The following is a 20463-nucleotide window of genomic DNA, read 5'->3' as shown; positions in this document are numbered from 1 at the left end:
AGCGGTCAGGCCTATCAGCCTGAAATTCCTGAAGCACCCGCCGCAAATCAGGGGAGATGGCAGAAAGAATCACCCCTTCCTTAAGAATGCCAACTGGCTCAAGGACTCCAGGAGAATCAGGCGAAAAACTCCTAGAGAGGGCAACAGCCTTAACATTCTTAGATCCCGGAAGATATGAGACCACAAAATCAAAACGGGAGAAAAACAGAGACCATCGAGCCTGTCTAGGATTCAGCCGCTTGGCCAACTCGAGGTAAACCAGATTCTTACGATCAGTCAAGACCACAACGCGGTGCTTAGCTCCCTCAAGCCAATGTCGCCACTCCTCCAACGCCCACTTCATAGCCAACAACTCCCGATTGCCGACATCATAATTGCGTTCCGCAGGCGAAAACTTTCTGGAAAAAAAGGCACACGGTTTCATCAAAGAACCATCAGACTCCCTCTGAGACAAAACGGCCCCTGCCCCAATCTCAGAAGCGTCGACCTCAACCTGAAAAGAAAGAGAAACATCCAGCTGACGCAACACAGGGGCAGAAGTATATCAGCGTTTAAGCTCCTGAAAGGCCTCAACAGCCGCAGAGGACCAATTCGTCACATCAGCGCCTTTCTTTGTCAAATCCGTAAGGGGCTTAACCACACTGGAAAAGTTGGCAATGAAACGGCGATAGAAATTAGCAAAGCCCAAAAATTTTTGAAGGCCCTTCACAGATGTGGGTTGAATCCAGTCATGAATAGCTTGAACCTTAACAGGATCCATTTCTATAGACGAGGGAGAAAAAATAAAACCCAAAAAAGAGACCTTCTGAACTCCGAATAGGCACTTAGACCCCTTCACAAATAAAGCATTATCACGAAGGATCTGGAACACCATCCTGACCTGCTTCACATGAGACTCCCAATCATCGGAAAAAATCAAAATATCATCCAAATATACGACCATGAATTTATCAAGATAATTGCGGAAAATATCATGCATGAAAGACTGGAACACAGATGGAGCATTAGAGAGCCCAAATGGCATCACAAGGTATTCAAAATGGCCTTCGGGCGTATTAAATCCAGTTTTCCATTCGTCACCCTGTTTAATACAAACAAGATTATATGCCCCTCGGAGGTCAATCTTAGTAAACCAACTAGCCCCCTTAATCTGAGCAAACAAATCAGTAAGCAGAGGCAAGGGGTATTGGAATTTAACCGTGATCTTATTAAGAAGACGATAATCAATACAGGGATTCAAGGAGCCATCCTTCTTAGCAACAAAAAAGAAATCCGCTCCCAATGGTGACGAAGAGGGCCGAATATGCCCCTTCTCCAAAGACTCCTTAACATAACTCCGCATGGCGGCATGCTCTGGCACAGACAGATTGAAAAGTCGGTCCTTAGGGAACTTGCAACCAGGAATCAAGTTAATAGCACAATCACAGTCCCTGTGTGGTGGAAGGGAACTGGACTTGGGCTCATCAAATACATCCTGGAAATCCGACAAAAACTCAGGGACCTCAGAAGAGGGGGAAGAGGAAATTGACATCAAAGGAACGTCACTATGTACCCCTTGACAACCCCAACTAGTCACAGTCATAGTTTTCCAATCCAGCACCGGATTATGTTCCTGTAACCATGGAAAACCCAGTACAACAACATCATGCAGGTTATGCAACACCAGAAAACGGCAATCTTCCTGATGTGCTGGGGCCGTGTACATAGTCATCTGCGTCCAGTACTGAGGTTTATCCTTGGCCAAGGGTGTAGCATCAATACCCCTCAAAGGAATAGGGCTCTGCAAAGGCTGCAAAGAAAAACCACAGCGCCTGGTGAATTCTAAGTCCATTAAGTTCAGGGCAGCGCCTGAATCCACAAATGCCATGACAGAAAAGGACGACAATGAGCAAATCAGGGTCACAGATAAGAGAAATTTAGGCTGTATAGTACTAATGGTAACAGACCTAGCGACTCTCTTAGTATGCTTAGGGCAATCAGAGATAATATGAGTAGAATCACCACAGTAAAAACACAGCCTATTCTGACGTCTGAATTCCTGCCGTTCTGTTCTAGTCAAAATCCTATCACATTGCATAGGTTCAGGACTCTGCTCCGAGGACACTGCCATATGGTGCACAGCTTTGCGCTCGCGCAGACGCCGATCAATCTGAATAGCTAGAGACATAGATTCACTCAAACCGGCAGGCGTAGGAAAGGCCACCATAACATGTTTAAGGGCTTCAGAAAGACCTTTTCTGAAAATAGCAGCCAGAGCCTCCTCATTCCATTTAGTGAGCACAGACCATTTTCAAAATTTCTGGCAGTATAATTCTGCCGCTTCCTGACCTTGACACAAGGCCAACAGGGTTTTTTCTGCATGATCCACAGAATTAGGTTCGTCATACAATAATCCGAGCACTTGAAAAAATGCGTCTACATTCAATAATGCCGGATCCCCTGTTTCAAGAGAAAAGGCCCAGTCTTGAGGGTCACCATGCAGCAAGGATATGATGATTTTTACTTGCTGAATGGGATCACCTGAAGAACGGGGTTTCAAAGCAAAAAAACAATTTGCAGTTATTTTTAAAGTTCAAAAACTTGGATCTGTCCCCAAAAAACAAATCAGGAGTAGGAATTCTAGGCTCTAAAGCCGGAGTCTGGACAACGTAGTCCTGGATACTCTGTACTCTTGCAGCAAGTTGATCCACACGAGAAAACAAACCCTGAACATCCATGCCAGAGCATATATCCTGAACCACCCAGATATAAAGAGGAAAAAAAGACAAACCAGAGCCCAGAAAAAAAAATGGTTCAGAACTTTCTTTTCCTTCTTTTGAGGTGCATTTAATTCATTTTTGGCCACTTGTACTGTTATGAGCGGTGGTTTAGGAGCAACATGGAACGAGCTCTGAATGAAGTGGTAACTGTACTGACCGCAGTCCCTAAGCTCAACACAACACTAGAAGTAGTCGTGGGGTGCTCCTAACTCTCCCTAGGCACCTCGTCACCGCCTAAAAGCTAACTACCCCTAAAGATAGAAGCAGGAAAGCTATCTTGCCTCAGAGAAAATCCCCAAAGGATAGATTAGCCCCCCACAAATAATGACTGTGAGTGGAGAGGGAAAAGACATACACAGAATGAAACCAGGATGAGCACAGGAGGCCAGTCTAACTTCATAGATAGGACAGGATGGAATACTGTGCGGTCAGTATAAAACACTACAAAAATCCACGCAGAGTTTACTAAAAATCTCCACACCTGACTAAAGGTGTGGAGGGTAAATCTGCTTCCCAAAGCTTCCAGCAAGACAGAATTAATTCATACTGATAACGCTGGACAAACATAGAAGCACAGAACGGATAAGTCCACAAACTGTGAACAGAAAAGAGCAAGCAAAAACTTAGCTTTGCTGAACTGGTCAGGATAACAGGGAACTTCAAAGAGATGTGAATCCAACCAGGAACCATTTACAAGTGGCACTGGCTGAAGGACAGAGCCAGGCATAAATAGCCGAGCAGAAAAGACGATCAGTGGAAGCAGCTGAAGACAGCTAACTCCAAGGAGCAGCCATACCACTAGAAACCACAAGAGGGAGCCCAAGAGCAGAACTCACAAAAGTGCCACTTACAACCACCGGAGGAAGCCCAAGAGCGGAATTCACAACACACTCTTCCATAAAGGCCACCCACCTCTACGATGTGTAAGACTTATTGTGGTCATATGGATAGATACTCCAGTCTCTGCTTGGGAACTCTGCAGATCCTCCAGGGTTACCTTTGATTTCTGTTCTGCTACTCCGATTAATGCCCTCCTTGCCTGGGCTGAGAGTTTTGGTGGGCAGCCCTCTCTTGGCAGGCTTGTTGTGGTACCATGTTCTTTCCATTTGATGATAATAGATTTGATTGTGCTCAGGGAGAGATTGGAATTTTTTTTAAAAACTCAACCCAGACTTGTACTTCTCAACAACTTAGACCCTGACTTGTTTGTACATCTCCTTGGTCTTCATGGTGTTTCGTTAGTGGTGCCTCTTGGGTAATGGTGTTGCAGCCCCTGTGGCCTTTCAGAAAAGGCGTGTATACACTGACAGACCCTGTGCCACTTAGACTGCACACAAGTGGTCATCCTTTCATACGACTTATGAAGGTAATTGCTTGCTTCAGAAATTTTTAGCGACTTCATCTCAAAAGGGGTGAATACATATGCACATGCCAATTTTACTTGATCGCTTAAACTTAATTTATGTCTATATTTTTCGCACTTTACTTCACCAACTAAGTCTAAGATGCATCTCACACAAATCAGATTACAAAAATATTTAAACACAGGTCGTAGTGCAACAAAACAGGTAAAAAGCCAAGGGGGTGAATACTTTCACAAACCACTGTATAAACGCACTGATGAATATACGTATAGTGTTTTTTATTTTCAGCAATCTGTTGCACAAATCTGCAAATTTGCTTCTGTGGATTTCCATGCAGATTCCTCCAGAATTCTTGGACAGCAAATACGTTACATGTGAATCTTCTCTAGGACTCGTTCACACTTGAGATGAAATTCGACAAGTGGAATCCGATAAAATCTCAGATTGCACTTGGCCCAGTGCTAAACTATGGGCCAGTTCACATCTTCGATTATTTTTTCATGCCGATTTGGCATGTGAAAATAATCGCAGCATGCTGCAGTTGCATCTGAGAATGGGATCGTTTTCACCCATACAAGTCTATGTGTGCATGTGAAACATCGCACTTTACTCGGATATCACCTGAGTGCAGTGCGATCCCCGGAGATCCCAGCATTGAAGTAGATAGAGAAATTAATTTCTCCATCTCCTCCGCACCTGTGCTGGGATTCTCTGATGCGAGAGGATCGGAGCACCGAGCACTGACACTCAGCTCATGGTTGCAGCAGAGCTGGAGCCGAGTGTCATTAGCATTTCACATCTGATGCTCTCGCATCGGATGCCATATGCTTGTGTGACTCTGACCTAACACTGATGACATTCACAACATAATTGTTCATGATGAAGAAACATCTAATCATTCAGCTGTTTTAGTATGAATTGTATGTTTTAATTGGCCCATAGATGTAGTGATCTACGGTAAATAATATTTCCCTATATATAACTAGATTGTGGCCCGATTCTAACGCATCGGGTATTCTAGAATATGCATGTTCCCGTAGTATATGGACAATGATGATTCCAGAATTCGCGGCAGACTGTGCCCGTCGCTGATTGGTCGAGGCAACCTTTAGGACATCATCGTCGCCATGGCCACCATTATGACATCTACGTCGATACTGTGCCCGTTGCTGATTGGTCGAGGCCTGGCGGCCTCGACCAATCAGACGTGGGGTATCTACGTCCTTTATGACATCATCGTCGCTGTGCCCGTCGCTGATTGGTCGAGGCCTGGCGGCCTGATTGTGGCCCGATTCTAACGCATCGGGTATTCTAGAATATGCATGTCCCCGTAGTATATGGACAATGATGATTCCAGAATTCGCGGCAGACTGTGCCCGTCGCTGATTGGTCGAGGCAACCTTTATGACATCATCGTCGCCATGGCAACCATTATGACATCTACGTCGATACTGTGCCCGTTGCTGAATCAGAAACGTGAGATGTCTACGTCCTTTATGACATCATCGTCGCTGTGCCCGTTGCTGATTGGTCGAGGCCTGGCGGCCTCGACCAATCAGAGACATGGGATTTCTACGTCGATGCTGTGCCGGTCTCTGATTGGTCGAGGCCTGGCGGCCTCGACCAATCAGAGAGCCGGGATTTCCAGGACAGACAGACAGAAAGACAGACAGACAGACAGAAAGACAGACGGAAAAACCCTTAGGCAATTATATATATAGATTGTGAATAGAAATTGTTTAGGTATACCAAAATTAAAGAACAAATCATTTGCTCAAAAGGTCCACCAAGCTTTCACTTACCTGAGCAGGCGTTGCGACTGACTTGCACTTTGGTTCAGGGCAGTTTAGAGCATGAACTTGTCCGTCGTTAATCTGGACTTCAAAGTAGTCTTTGAGACAGCAGTTACAGTACACATGCTGGCAGTCCTTAAAGTGGGTGCACTCACTGCCCAGCTTCTCCATAAAACAGATATTGCACAAGAACTGTTTACTATCAAAAACCTTCTTCTCCTGAGCTTCACTGAAGACCAAGATGTATTTGACCAGGGCAGACACTGACTGCACGTCCTGTATGGCCCGTTTGTCAAATGATCCTCTTTCCAATAAGACCCCATTGGTAGGGGTCTTTTCAGGGGGTTCCATACGGTTCTGTAAGCCATTGCTAGACAGCTCAATTTCATATGGAGATTTTATATTCAAGTAATCAAGTGTCTTATCCTTTAGAAACTGAATCCATGGGAACAAGATAACACATCCACTGTTCTCCTGCCAAAGGTCATCTAGATGCTGACATAACAGAGTGAGCTGTAAAAAATAAAAGTTACATTAAGAACGTTTTGGGTATATTCACTTATGTAGGCTCAGCCCATATTGTTATTTAAAGTGTACAGTGAGGCATAGGATTTACATTGAGCCCCATACTCGTAAACGCTTTCACCACCAATACTTCTGGGCTCATAGTGAATACAGGAGGCTATGTTCGGGCTCATACTGTATACAGGAAGCTATGTGGGGGCTCATACTGTATATAGGAGGCTATGTGGGGGTTCATACTGTATACAGGAGGCTATGTGGGGGCTCATACTGTATATAGGGCGATATGTGGGGCTTATAATGTTTGTTGGGGGCTGTGTGTGGATTCATACTGTATGTACAAGGCTTTGTGGGTGCTGATATTGTATGTATGTATGGATGTTGGTTTCATATGCATGAATATGATGGTTCTGATGATGAATACGGCACCAGAACCATCATCACTACATGAATACTTTACCAGACCCATCAGTAGTACATGAATACAGCACCAGAACAACGATCGCTACCTGAATGTCACCAGAACCACCATCAGTACAGGAATACGACCCCAGACACCAGTTTTCACTTTTGCTGGTATTTTTGGTGAAAAGGGTAACAATTTTAGTGTAGGTGGTTGTTAGAGCTTGTTACCTGCCCTATCAAAGGGGGAGTGTTATGATCTGGTGGTTTAGGAGCAACATGGGATGAGCTCTGAAGGAAGTGGTACCTGTACTGACCGCAGTCCCTAAGCTCAACACCACACTAGAAGTAGCCGTGGGATGCTCCTGACACTCCCTAGGCACCTCGTCACAGCCTGAGAACTAACTACCCCTAAAGATAGAAACAGGAAAACTATCTTGCCTCAGAGAAAATCCCCAAAGGATAGATTGCCCCCCACAAGTAATGACTGTGAGTGGAGAGGGAAAAGACAAACACAAAATGAAACCAGGATGTAGCACAGGAGGCCAGTCTAGCTAGATAGGTAGGACAGGATGGAATACTGTGCGGTCAGTGTAAAACACTACAAAAAATCCACACAGAGTTTACAAAAATCTCCACACCTGACTAAAGGTGTGGAGGGTAAATCTGCTTCCCAGAGCTTCCAGCTACACTGAATTAATTCATACTGACAAGCTGGACAAAACATAGAAAGCACAGAATGGACAAGTCCACAACCTGTGGACAGAAAAGAGCAAGCAAGGACTTAACTTTGCTGAACTGGTCAGGATAACAGGGAAATCCAAAAGAGATGTGAATCCAACCAGGAACCATTGACAAGTGGCACAAGCTGAAGGAAAGAGCCAGGCTAAATAGCCGAGCAGAAAAGACAATCAGTGGAAGCAGCTGCTAACTGCTAAATCCAAGGAGCAGCCATTCCACTTAAAACCACCGGAGGGAGCCCAAGAGCAGAACTCACAAAAGTGCCACTTAGAACCACCGGAGGGAGCCCAAGAGCGGAATTCACAACAGGGGAGGGGGTGCTTTAGGGGTCTTGTTACCTTAGTCTTTGATCGATTAGGGGAGAGTAAATCAAGGTTAACAACCAGATGCCTGACTGCTGTATCAGCTCTCATGTTCCAATGTGCTGTCCACAAATCCAGCTTAAGCTATAACAAAAATCATGTGTGTCAGCTCTACTGTTCCAAAGAACTGTCCGCACATTTCCCTCTGCTTTAACAATGTGTCTGTCTGTTGTCTCAACTCTAGGGTTCTAACATGAAGTTCACAGATTTGTCCTTTTTCCACCATGATGCCTGACTACTTATATTGCCCTGGCTCTTTAATGTGCTGTCCACACACTCAGCTCTGCTATACCAAGGTGCCTGACTGTGTACATTACCATGGTGCTCCAAACTGAAGTCTACACTCAATTCACCTTTACCAAAGTGCCTGACTATATGCTTTGCCCTGTCGCTCTACGGTGCTGTCTGCACACTTGGCTCTGCCAACCCAACATGTTTGTCCAGTATACCCAGTCCTGTTGATTTGTTTGCCAAAGAGCATATCCTGCTCCACTGAACTATGAGCACTGAGCAACATAGAATACTTCAATTTCTTGCTCATCAATAGTGAGGTACTGCAGGCCTATCTCTGGATGGAAAGCAAAACATCCCTGAACAAAGTACATGCTACAAGCCAAGATATCAGGTGGTATGCAGGCAAAGTAAGCAACAGCAGAATAGCCAGTTCAATGCAATGAAAATATTGGCTCATGGATGGTTGTCAATTTAATCATGAGAATCTAGCCTGTCACCAACAGGAAAGCTGCTGCTCTGACAATGGTACTGGCAGGCAATTCATGAGGGTGTGCTGTACTATGTAAGGCTACGTTCACATTAGCGTCTTTGGGCGCAGCATCGTCGACGGATACCGACGCATGCGTCATGCGTCCCTATCTTTAACATGGACATGCGCCGGTATGCGTTGTCAAGCGTTGTACGACGCATGCGTCATTTGTTTACATGTTGCATTTTTCCTACGTCAAATTTCCGGTAAACAACGCATGCAACGTACTTGTGTCGTAAATGCGCCAAAAAAACACATTAGTGTCTATGTAAAACGCATAGGGCACAGGTGCCTGCATTGACCCGCATTGTTCGACGCATGCACCTTTTGAGTAAAAAACAAGTGATGAAGTGTCTAGACAGTGACAAGAGCATAAGCATAAGCCAAGGCAAAATCCAACTCCATATTCATGTAGATAATCTGCATGGGACCCTCCATCTTGATGCTGGAAACACAAGCAAAATGGGAGGAATTCATCTCTGCAAGGGTATATACGAGGGGCGATCCAAAAGTAATGATAATCAATACTAAACACAATGAATATAGTAAAAAAAATATTTATTTTTCTACATAGTCTCCTAACAAGTCTATACATTTTGTCCATCTCTTTTCTAAACTTAGAATTCCCTTCGAAAAAAATTCTTGATCTTGACCCTCCAAAAAATCCCCAACAGCGGTTATCACGTCGCTATTGTCGTCAAATTTCTTGCCCCGGAGGTGTTCCTTGAGCCGACGAAAGAGAAAGAAGTCACTGGGGGCTCGATCTGGCAAACAGGGGGGGTGTTCCACCAGTTCAAAGCCCGCTTCTTGAATGGTAGCCATGGCAACTGCAGCTTTGTGAGCCGGCGCGTTATCTTGGTGAAACAGCACTCCAGCCCGCAGTTTGCCGCGCCTTTTCTCCTTGATAGCCTCCCGCAATTTTCTTATTTGTTCTGCGTAGTAAGAGCCCGTAATAGTGGCTCCCTTCTCCAAATAGTTCACCATAATAATTCCTTCAGCGTCCCAAAAAACGGACGCCATAACCTTCCCTGCTGAGCTTGACACTTTGAATTTCTTCGGCGTCGGTTCGTCGGCTCGTTTCCATGTCATCGATTGTTGTTTAGTTTCGGGATCAAAGTGGTGGATCCAGGTCTCGTCCATGGTCAAAAAACTTGACAAAAAATTTTCCTTGTCTGCTTGGAACTTTTCGAGATTTGCTATTGAAATGTCAACTCGTTTCTTCTTTTGCTCGTCGGTTAACATTTTTGGCACCCAACGCGCGGAGACCTTTCTCATATGCAATTCTTTTGCAAGGATTCTTTGAATACTGCCATATGAGATCCCTGTGACCTCCGCTACATGCCTGTTATTCACTTTTCGATCTGCCAATACAACTTCTTCAACTTTTTTCACGTTTTCTTCATTGAGGGACGTGGATGGGCGTCCTTCATGATGTTCATCCTCCGTCGATGTTCTTCCCAGCTTAAATTCCTTGGCCCAGCATGCAACTGTGGAATATGGAGGAGAAGAGTCCCCCAATGTTTCCATCAAGTCACTGTGTATGTCTTTGGTAGTCATTTTTTTCAAGCAGAAGTATTTGATGACAGCTCTGAGCTCGTTTTTTTCCATTTTGATGTTCACTCCTCGGCAGTTCATATTCAAATGAATGTAGCTCCCGGGAATCGTGGTCTATTTAAGTGATTTTTTTTTCCTGGACTAGTGGGTACCTAAGAGATAAGAAAACATTTTATTTTAAAGGGAACCTGTCACCCCGTTTTTTCAGATTGAGATAAAAATACTGTTAAATAGGGCCTGCGCTGTGCGTTACAATAGTGTATGTAGTGTACCCTGATTCCCCACCTATGCTGCGAAATACATTACCAAAGTCGCCGTTTTCGCCTGTCAATCAGGCTGGTCAGGTCGGGTGGGCGTGGTCAAATCAGGCTGGTCAGGTCGGGTGGGCGTGGTCACAGCGCTGTTTCTTCCCCAGCTTTACGTTGGTGGCGTAGTGGTGTGCGCATGTCCCAGTGTCCCAGTGCCGAATCCACTTGCGCGCTCGTGAATTAACAGCGCGCGATCTGCGCTATTACTGTCTTCAGTGGGGGCAGCCATCTTCCTGGGGCCGCGCGTGCGCAGATGGAGTGCTCTGCTGCACGGGGCTTCAGGAAAATGGCCGCGGGATGCCGCGCGTGCGCAGAAGAGATCGCAGCTGCCATTTTCCTGAAGCCGAGTATGCAAACTCTCTTCATCAGGCAAAGACTAAAACAAATTCTGAAGAATCACATATTTATGCACAACATAGTATAGAAAAAAAAAAACCCATGGATAAGCCAGGTGACATGACGCAGAATTACCATGGGTGATAAACAGTTACGTTCATAAATATTGGGCCAATTCTTAGATAAGGATTGTTTTATTGTCCTGTGATTAGGGACTCTGTTGTGATGACCCTTCATGGTCTGAGGGGCAAGTTACTTAGTTGATGTAAAAAGACATAAATCCGTGTGACACATTCATTCCTGCATTTAGAGTGTCAAAGGTTGTCATCAGTTTATATTCCCAGACTCTCCTTTCTCTCTGGGATTTGAAGTTACCTTTTAGTACAAGTAATTTCATGTCCATAATGTTATGATTTGGGAGACAGAAATGTATTGCCACAGGTATATCCATTCTTTTTTCTCTTATTGTATGGCGGTGAGAGTTCATCCTTGTTCTCAGTTTCTGCCCTGTCTCCCCCACATACAGACCCCCAGTTGGACATTTAGTACAAATAATTAGGTACACCACAATTACTTTGAGTTTGACAAGAAGATCTATCTACAGGAGACTGGCACAGCAATGGGAAGTAAAATGGCCCCACAGTATGCAAATCTTTTCATGGCCAAGCTTGAAAGCGACTTTTTATCCTCATGTCCCATCAGGCCTCTGGCATACTACCGCTACATTGATGACATTTTAATCATCTGGACGGAGTCTGAGCCGCAGCTAAAGACGTTCCTTGAACAGTCTAATCAATTTCATCCTACCATCAACTTGACACTCAACTACTCCTGCACTGAAATTAACTTTTTGGACACCATCATTAAGCTGCAGAACAATAAAATAGAGACATCCCTGTATCAGAAGCCAATTGACCGTCCAACATACCTTAAATGGGACAGTTTCCATCCAAAACACATAAAAAACTCTATTGTCTACAGCCAAGCCATCAGATACAATCGCATATGTTCCAACCCAATGGATAGGGATAAACACCTTGGTCGCCTCAGAAAGACCTTTTTGAATCAGGGCTACCATCCAAGAACAATTGAAAATCAGATCACAAGAGCCACCAGAATATCAAGGAATCACCTGCTACATTACAAAGCTAAAGAAGAAAACAACCGGGTACCTCTAGTGGTTACCTACAATCCAAATCTGGAGGTGCTAAGGGGAGCTGCACGGAAATTACAACCTTTACTGCAAAAAGATGCCCGCTTGCAATCCATTTTTCCAGACCCCCCACTACTGTGTTTTAGGCAGCTCCCTGTCCTCTCCAACAGCTGCAGGAACCTTTCCTTGCAACCAGAAAAAAATTAAAACCTGTCCATTCATAATGACCATGGACAAGATAAAGATCCCCAATTCACATCAGGACTACAAGATACCAGGTACTTTCAGCTGCGTCACTTCCAATGTGGTTTACCTAATTATTTGTACTAAATGTCCAACTGGGGGTCTGTATGTGGGGGAGACAGGGCAGAAACTGAGAACAAGAATGAACTCTCACCGCCATACAATAAGAGAAAAAAGAATGGATATATCTGTGGCAATACATTTCTGTCTCCCAAGTCATAACATTATGGACATGAAATTACTTAAAGGGGAACTTCAAATCCCAGAGAGACAGGAGAATCTGGGAATATAAACTGATGACGACCTTTGACACTCTAAATGCAGGAATGAATGTGTCACACGGATTTATGTCTTTTTACATCAACTAAGGAACTTGCCCCTCAGACCATGAAGAGTCATCACAACAGAGTCCCTAATCACAGGACAATAAAACAATCCTTATCTAAGAATTGGCCCAATATTTATGGACACAACTGTTTATCACCCATGGTAATTCTGCTTCATGTCACCTGGCTTATCCATGGTTTTTTTTTTCTATAGTATGTTGTGCATAAATATGTGATTCTTCAGAATTTGTTTTAGTCTTTGCCTGATGAAGAGACGTATGTAGTCTCGAAAGCTTGCAATTAATTACCATCTTTTCAGTTAGCCATTAAAAGGTATCAACCACTGAGGACTCTCAATTCTAAATATTTTTCTATCTACTGGCTAACATGGTACCAAGATATATTTCTTTCCTGTAATTTCATCACCAATTTTGCAGAAGGGACCAGACAATGAAGGCTATAGTTGAAGTTCTTTGGAGGAACTTCATTATATTAAAGGGTGGATGGGTTGTTGGGTTCAGATCGAGAAGGTTGTCCTGAAGGTAAAGTTATGAAAAAATTGTACCATCTATACCAGATACCACAAAAAGGTTTTCAGAGAACAGAATGTGGCTGGTACTCAACAAGAACTAAAAAGCAGAGAAGTAGCAAGAGGTCACAGAGACGAGAAGTGGAGAAAAGTCTCCAAATTGGTCAAAATCATAAGTGGTCTCTTACTCAGATAGTGCAGAGTAAAAGTAACTAGCATTGGAGACTGCAAGGGATCAACAACACTTGTCAACAACAGGATGAATATAAAGTATGTTTAACTAAAAGATGGAACAAGACTGTGCTGTTCAAATAATGACTCAAAAAGAACTCCAGTATATACCTGTTTAGAGACTGTGGATATGTTAGGCCTCTTTCACACTTCCGTCTTTGTGGTCCAGTCGAGATACGTCGCTTTTTGAGAAAACATGATCCTGCCCAAAAATTTGAGAGAGATCCTGCACTTTCTCATAGACTTGTATTAGCGACGTATCGCGACGTATGGCCACACGTTTCGTCCGTCGTGCACTGGATCCTGCGGAATTTGAGGGCCCGTCTTTTCCAAAAAAAGTTCCATGAAATGTTTTTTTTGTCTGCAGTGGAAAAATGTTCCCCGACGCCTCCTGCAGCATATGTCGTTCTACAGAATGGGAGCCTATGGACACTGGATTCTGCGCACACTGTGAAACGCAGGAATCCAATGACGGATGCAGTTTTTACATCTGAGCATGCCTGGAAGCATGCCTGGGGAAAAGTCTCTCTCTCATAAAAAAAAACAGAATTTAACAATGACTGTGCCTTAACAGGTCATCCTGAAATATACATATTACACCTTTGTATCCCCTCTCAGAATGACTACCTCAAGGGGGGGCAGGAATAGGCGCTCCTCAATGGAAGCCCACCATGACTGTGCTTGGACATGGGGCATTTTTTAAATCTATAGGGTAGAGGGACAGGATTGGTGGAAAGGAGGGGGGGGTTAGGGGAGGGACATTGAGAGCAGGGCAAAAGTGCGGGAAAACTGCCAGTCTAATGCAGGAAGCCAGAGCAAGGAGACCCCCCAGCAATTCAACTTACTGGCTTGAGTCCATGGAATCCTTGATGGAGTGCCTGCAGGACGTCGATCAGTCCAGGAGAAGAGGATGGCTGGAGGATCAGCTTTCGTCTCTGCTGGGGGACATCGGGACACGGGAGAGCGCCAGGAGGACAAGGCCCCGGAGAGACTATCACCAGAGGTAGCGACGCGCAGCAGACGCAGGTTCCGGATCCCCACCATAAACCCTGTGGAGGCCAGGTGAGGCGTCGTGGAGTCCCCTGCTGTGCCCCCTTATGGCAGGAATTCCCCCAGCCGGCCAGCGGGCGCAGGTCAGCAACGCACCTCAGGAGTGAGGGCCGCACCGGAAGTGCGGCCTGCAAGGGAGAAACAGTCGGCATTAAAGGCCTGCGGCTTAGCCAGGAGGGTAGAGGACTCCTGGAGTGGAATTGTAGCAGCACCGGTGGGCAGGCGGAGGCCGGGGCGACGGACACGGCCCCTGGTGTCATCCTCACGGCTGGTACCCCTGGTGGGGACCCTATCAGGGGGCCGGCTAGACAGAACGCGCGGCAGAGGATACCAGTGGGCAGGCTGCAGCAGGAGAACACTCTGCAGCCAGGCCCAGACAGCCATCCATGGCAAAGGAGAGCGGAGGGCAGCGATGTCGCGCTGCCTGGCAGCTCCCGGGGACGGACGTCTGACTGGGCTGGTGGGTCCAGTGAGCTGGCACAATCCAGATCGTGTCTGAAGTCGGTGGTGTGACGCACTGCAGGCGCTCCGGTCCCCCCTGGTGATGAGGAGGCCAGGGGCACGGGCCTGGAGCAGCGAAGCGGAGCAGAAGATTCTGAGTTCAACAGTGATCAGAATGGGGATGGAGATCGTCAGGATTCGGGACGTCCGGCTGGTGGGGACACAGCACCTGTGCAGCTCGGTGATTATGTCTCTATGTCTGGTCTGTTGCCTACAGGGGCTACGTCAGGTGGGATTGGAGGGAATCAGGCGTTAGGGTTGGTAACAAGGAGGCAGGGGGCTTCTAGTGGGACAGTAGTGCCGGGTCTCCGAGATGTTTTAGTCAGTGTGTCACAAATTCTGAGTAGATTAGAGGGTGGGGCAGCTAACGGGATCGGGGCGTCACCGGTAGGGGCATGGCTCCCGGGGTTGGGGTTCGGGTAGCAGTTGATGGGCAAGCTACTTAGGCCTGTAGAGGGAGAGCAGTTACCGTTATCTGGCATATCCGTGTTGGTCCAAACAGAAAAGGAGAAAGGGGATTCAATAAAACTGGATGATAGAGCAAAAGGAGAGGTGTACATATGGTTTGAGGGGCCCTTGGGGGCACATTTAAAGAAAGAGGTAAAGGAAGAGATTTGGCGGGACGAGTATTTGGAGATTTTGCCATCCTTCCCTTGGAGAAGTTTAATTTAGATAAGGGAAAGAGGGAAGACCGCAAAAAGGAGGAGGAAGAAAAGAGGTGGTGGCGGCTGATTCCGCAGACATTCGTCAATTGGTTGCAAGCGTTTGCAATTTTGGCGAGCGTAATAGGTGAAAAGTCTCCTGAGAACTGTTCTGGTTTATTTTGTTATCTTGATTCGATTGGTGAGGCACACCGTACCTATGGAGGGCAGGCCTCTATGATGAGCAATTTAGGCAGAGGAAGGCGGTCAGGCCTGAGATTATGTGGGACCAGAAAGATATTGGGCTCTGGTTGAAAGTGATGGCTCCAGTCCGATATGGGCAGTCCTTTCATGGGAGCGGAGGTAGCGGCAACCATCAGGCAGGCCACAGAATCAGTAGTCAGGGACGCAAGGAGCAAAAGATAAGTCTGAAACCTGCTGGCAATTTAATGAAGGACAGTGCAAATATGGCAATACCTGCAAGTTTAAACACATATGTTCCCAATGCAATGGAAGTTCACATGGGGCTTCCAAATGTTTCAAATAAGCAAGGGGTAAGCCAGCGGTGGGTGCCGGTCAAAGGGGAGACATCGGTGAGGCTTCAAAAGATGGCCCCCTTTCTAAGTAGTTACCCGGATCAGGAGAAAGCTGGGGCCATTTGGAATGGTTTTGCTGAAGGTTTCAGAATCCCCACACGGTCCCTTTTTCGGTTAAGAACTTGAGGTCGGCTGATTTGCATGCAGAGGTAGTCAGTGTAAAATTAAAAAAAGTAGAATTGGGTAGAATGGCGGGTCCGTTTTCGTGGTTACCAGTTGAAAGAATGATTGTTTCCCCATTGCGGTGGTTCCTAAGAAGGAACCAAATAAATTTAGGTTAATACAGCATTTATCGTACCCGAAGGGTCTGTCGGCAACTGTCTATCGTCATCTCTCAGGAGTTGTGTTCCATAGTATATACATCATTTGAGACGGCGGTGCAATGGGTTCGCAGTTTCGGCGCGGGAGCCTTGTTGGCAAAAACTGATATTGAATCGGCCTTCAGATTACTCCCAGTGCATTCGGATAGTATTCCCTTCCTGGGATGTTTCTGGAATGGTGGCTACTATCTGGATAGGTGTTTGCCGATGGGTTGTGCAATTTCATGTTCATTGTTTGAGACGTTCAGTACCTTTTTAGAATGGATTGTTATGGATGTTGCCAGCGTTCCGTCGGTCATTCATTATTTGGACAATTTTTGGTTTATACGTAGGTCCACCAGATTCTAGTTTATGTAGGAATACATTGGCCGCGATGGAATGGGTGGCGGAGCTTTTTGGAGTGCCGTTGGCAAAGGAAAAGACTGAAGGCCCTAGCACTGTTTTAAGCTTCCTGTGAACGCTAATTGATTCAGAAAGAATGGAGTGTCAGTTGCCGGAGGATAAATTGTTGTTACTAAGGCAGTAAGTGCATCGAATCAGGAGGCTAAAAAAGGTGACTTTGAAGGAGTTGCAGTCATTGCTCAGCCGGTTGAATTTTGCATGCAGGATCATGCCCATGGGCCGCATTTTTTGCTGCAGGTTGTCCGTGTTGTCCGGTGCAACCGCAGGGGTGCGGTTGGCTCACCACTTTGTTCGGTTGAATAAGGAGCATAAGGAAGATTTGGCTGTGTGGCAGCGTTTTTTGGTAAAGTACAATGGTCGATCTTTGATACAACAGCAGATAGTGAATAACGTTTATTGCGAGATTTACATGGACGCAGCGGGCAACGTCGGTTACCGGGCCTATTGTGGAGGGCAGTGGAGCGTTGGGACGTGGCCTGATTGGTGGTATCAGAAGGGTTTCACAAGAAACCTAGCTTTGTTGGAATTGTTTCCCATAATTGTGGCTGTTTTGATTTGGGGTGAAATGTTTGTGAACCGCAGAGTTCGGTTTCATTGCAATAATATGAGTGTGGTGTCAGTGATTAACACTCTGTTCGCTTCTTTTCCCCCTGTGATTATGTTTGTGAGAGAACTCATTTTGCGGTGTCTGGAATTAAATGCTTGGATTTCCACGGTGCATGTGCCAGGTGTGCAAAATTCCATAGCGGATGCTTTATCTCTTTTACAGTGGGAGCGTTTCCGGGAGCTGGCACAGACGCGGAGGCCTCAGGAGCGGTATGCCCTTCACACTTGTGGCAGATTCTTACGGAAGAGCAGGAATGTTGATTCAAGCATCAGTTACAAGCCAGACCTGGGCATCATACTAAGCATTGTGAAAAATATGGCAAAGTTGGGTGTTACAATGGGGAACATTAGGGTCTGAGGAAAATAAGACGTTAGCAGTGTTATATTTGGCTGGCAAGGTGGCGGACATCGGATGGTCTATTTCTAAAGTTAATAAATTTATGGCTGGTCTTGCTTTCGGTTTTAAGTTAGAGGGCTTGGTTGATGCGACAAAGAATTTCTTGGTAAAGCAGGCGTTAAAGGGTTTCCAAAAAGGCAACAGGAGTTTTGACAGGCGCAGGCCTATATCGTTTAGTGTGCTCGAACGCTTAGGGGGAGTATTGGACAGGATTTGTTGCTCTAAATCCCTCTAAATCAATGCTTTGAAGCAGCATTGTTTAAGTTAGCTTTTTCTTTGGCGTTTTTTAGGGCACTGCGAGTAGGCAAATTTGTGTCCCCCAGCAGGAACAGGGCAGGTCGTCTTTGGCACAGGATGTCGAATTTTGGGCGGGGGGCATTGCTTTTTGGATTCGGCATTCAAAAACAGATCAGGCGGGTACCGGCAAGCGTGTGGTTCTGGATAGAGTTGATGGGTCTTTGATGTGCCCAAAAAGGTGCTTGGAAGTGTATTGGAGTTTGTGGTCGGGTTGGGAAGGCCCATTGTTTTGCCATAGTGGTGGGGCATTTTGATATCATTTTCAATTTATTGCACTTCTCAACAAGGGGTTGGAGGAGTTGGGCCTTCCACTGGATAGGTATGGGTCACAATCTTTCAGGATCAGGGCTGCTTCTGAGGCTGATAGTCTTGGCTTGGGAGTGGATGCGATTAAGCGAATTGGCCGGTGGACTTCGGGCCGCTATTTAACATATGTGCGTCACTAATTGCATTAGGGCACTCTATAGGGGTTGGGATTGACGGTTTCTGTTGTTATGTATTTCAGGTCAGGATCCACATTTGGCTTGGCTTTTTGGACACTCGTTTGTGTATTGGCAGGCGCTTTGGGCTGACGTGAGGCCGGACGGTAGGCCATTAGGTTTTAGCTGGGATCAAGTTGTCGTTCGGTGGTTAGGGTTTCGAGGGATGGTTTGGAACAGGGTTTTGTCATATTTTTCCCGAGCCTCCCGTTTGGATAGTGCACCTGACATTTTGGTGGTGCACTTGGGAGGGAATCATTTGGGCGCCAAACCGGTAAGGGAGTTGATCAGAGACATTCGTTTCGACTACCTCCGGTTGTGGACATAGTTTCCAGGGGTGTTGACTGTATGGTCGGATATTGTTCCCCGAAAAGAATGGAGGTTAGCCCGATCTGTAAAAGGGATTAATAGGGCTAGGGTGAAGTTGAATAGGACCGTGGCGAATTTTGTTTCCAGGAATGGGGGTATAAGTGTAAGGCACTTTGAATTGGAATTGGGTGTTGGTAACTTTTGGAGAGAAGATGGGGTTCATTTAAATGAGATTGGAATCGATTTGTGAGCACTGGCAATACAAGAAGGAATTGAGAGAGTATTGGCAGTGTTGGGGCACTCACTAGCCTGAGGTGGTCAGGGCTGTTCGTGTTCGGCGGGGGGTGGGGTTCTTGGAGTTGACGCTGATTCAGCGGGGAAGGAATTGTAAGTAAAATTCCGGACAGTTAAAATTGTGTCGGTTGATCTGGCATTTGGTTACGGGCTCTGGACGGGGTTTTTACCCTGGGAGCTGGTTGGTGGTTAGTCTTGAATTATGGTGCCCACGAGCTGGTGGTGCATGGCTGAGGGTAAAGCGGTGGTCAAAGTTCTTTTTGTTTTTTTGCCAAATATTTAAGCCAGATCTTTCGGGAGCTCCAAGAACCCTACCCTCATTTTTTGCATAAAATTGCATATTTAATATTTAATGTTTAAAGAAATGATTTGCCATTGTTTGTTAATAAACTGGCCGCTGTGGCCAAAATTATCCAAAAGAATTTAATGTGTAGTGTTTTTATTTTAAAGGAGTGGTGTTTTCTCTACACGCGTTAGTGCGTAGTGGAGGTGGCAGGTAGGAGGAAGCCATATTGGCCATACACGGTCATGTGCTGATGTACACATCTACCCAGAGACTCAGTCCCACCATCCAGATCTTCTCATACACTAGCTACAGTTTGACTTCACCTATTGTGCGGCAATAAAATCAGCACTAAAGGGGACTTATCAATAACACTGGTCTGGACACTTTAAACATACATCCCAATCATTGTAGATGTAGCGTCATAGTCCTGAATTTGAGATGTCTCATTGTTCCAGATGGTTGGGCGTGGGTCTCAACCTCTCAGGTCATAGAAACAGTTGAAGATAATGATGGAGCAGGGAGCCCTCAGATCTATGCTCCACCATTCCACTTGGGTAGAGACCGAAGGATATACAGGCAAGTGGACTGCTTATATGGTGGGCCCTGGGAAGGGGGTCATCATACTGTGTGTGGAGGAATTATACTTTGTGGGAGGAATCATACTGTATGGTGTTGTGCTATGTTGGGAAAATGTACTGTGCATCACCATACTGTGTTTGAAGAATAAACTGTGAATTCATCATACTGGGGAGGTGGGAGGGGGTACTATGGTGGCTTCATACTATGTATGGAGAAAGTGGGAGCAACCTACTGTGTGGAGATGTTGTGAAAGGGGCAGTAAAATTTGTGGAAGTTTGTGTGGGCATTGTATAATATGGTGGCCATCACACTGTGAGCTT

At 45.8% G+C, this 20463-nt stretch overlaps 1 protein-coding gene across 3 annotated transcripts in view; it reads right to left on the bottom strand.

The window, feature by feature from the left end:
• LOC138675633 (E3 ubiquitin-protein ligase RNF14-like) overlaps positions 1 to 20463 on the bottom strand; it is a 137365-nt gene that overhangs the window by 18815 nt on the left and 98087 nt on the right. For all 3 annotated transcript variants that reach the window (XM_069764035.1, XM_069764033.1, XM_069764034.1), the window contains exon 4: positions 5926 to 6429. In XM_069764035.1, coding sequence (XP_069620136.1) covers positions 5926 to 6429 — 504 coding nt within the window. The remainder of the gene's footprint in view (positions 1 to 5925; positions 6430 to 20463) is intronic.

The sequence above is a fragment of the Ranitomeya imitator genome, chromosome 4, assembly GCF_032444005.1.
Source record: "Ranitomeya imitator isolate aRanImi1 chromosome 4, aRanImi1.pri, whole genome shotgun sequence".
Lineage (NCBI taxonomy): Eukaryota > Metazoa > Chordata > Amphibia > Anura > Dendrobatidae > Ranitomeya > Ranitomeya imitator.
The sequence above is the reverse complement of the archived record's forward strand: the minus strand, read 5'-3'. Positions and strand labels throughout refer to the sequence as shown.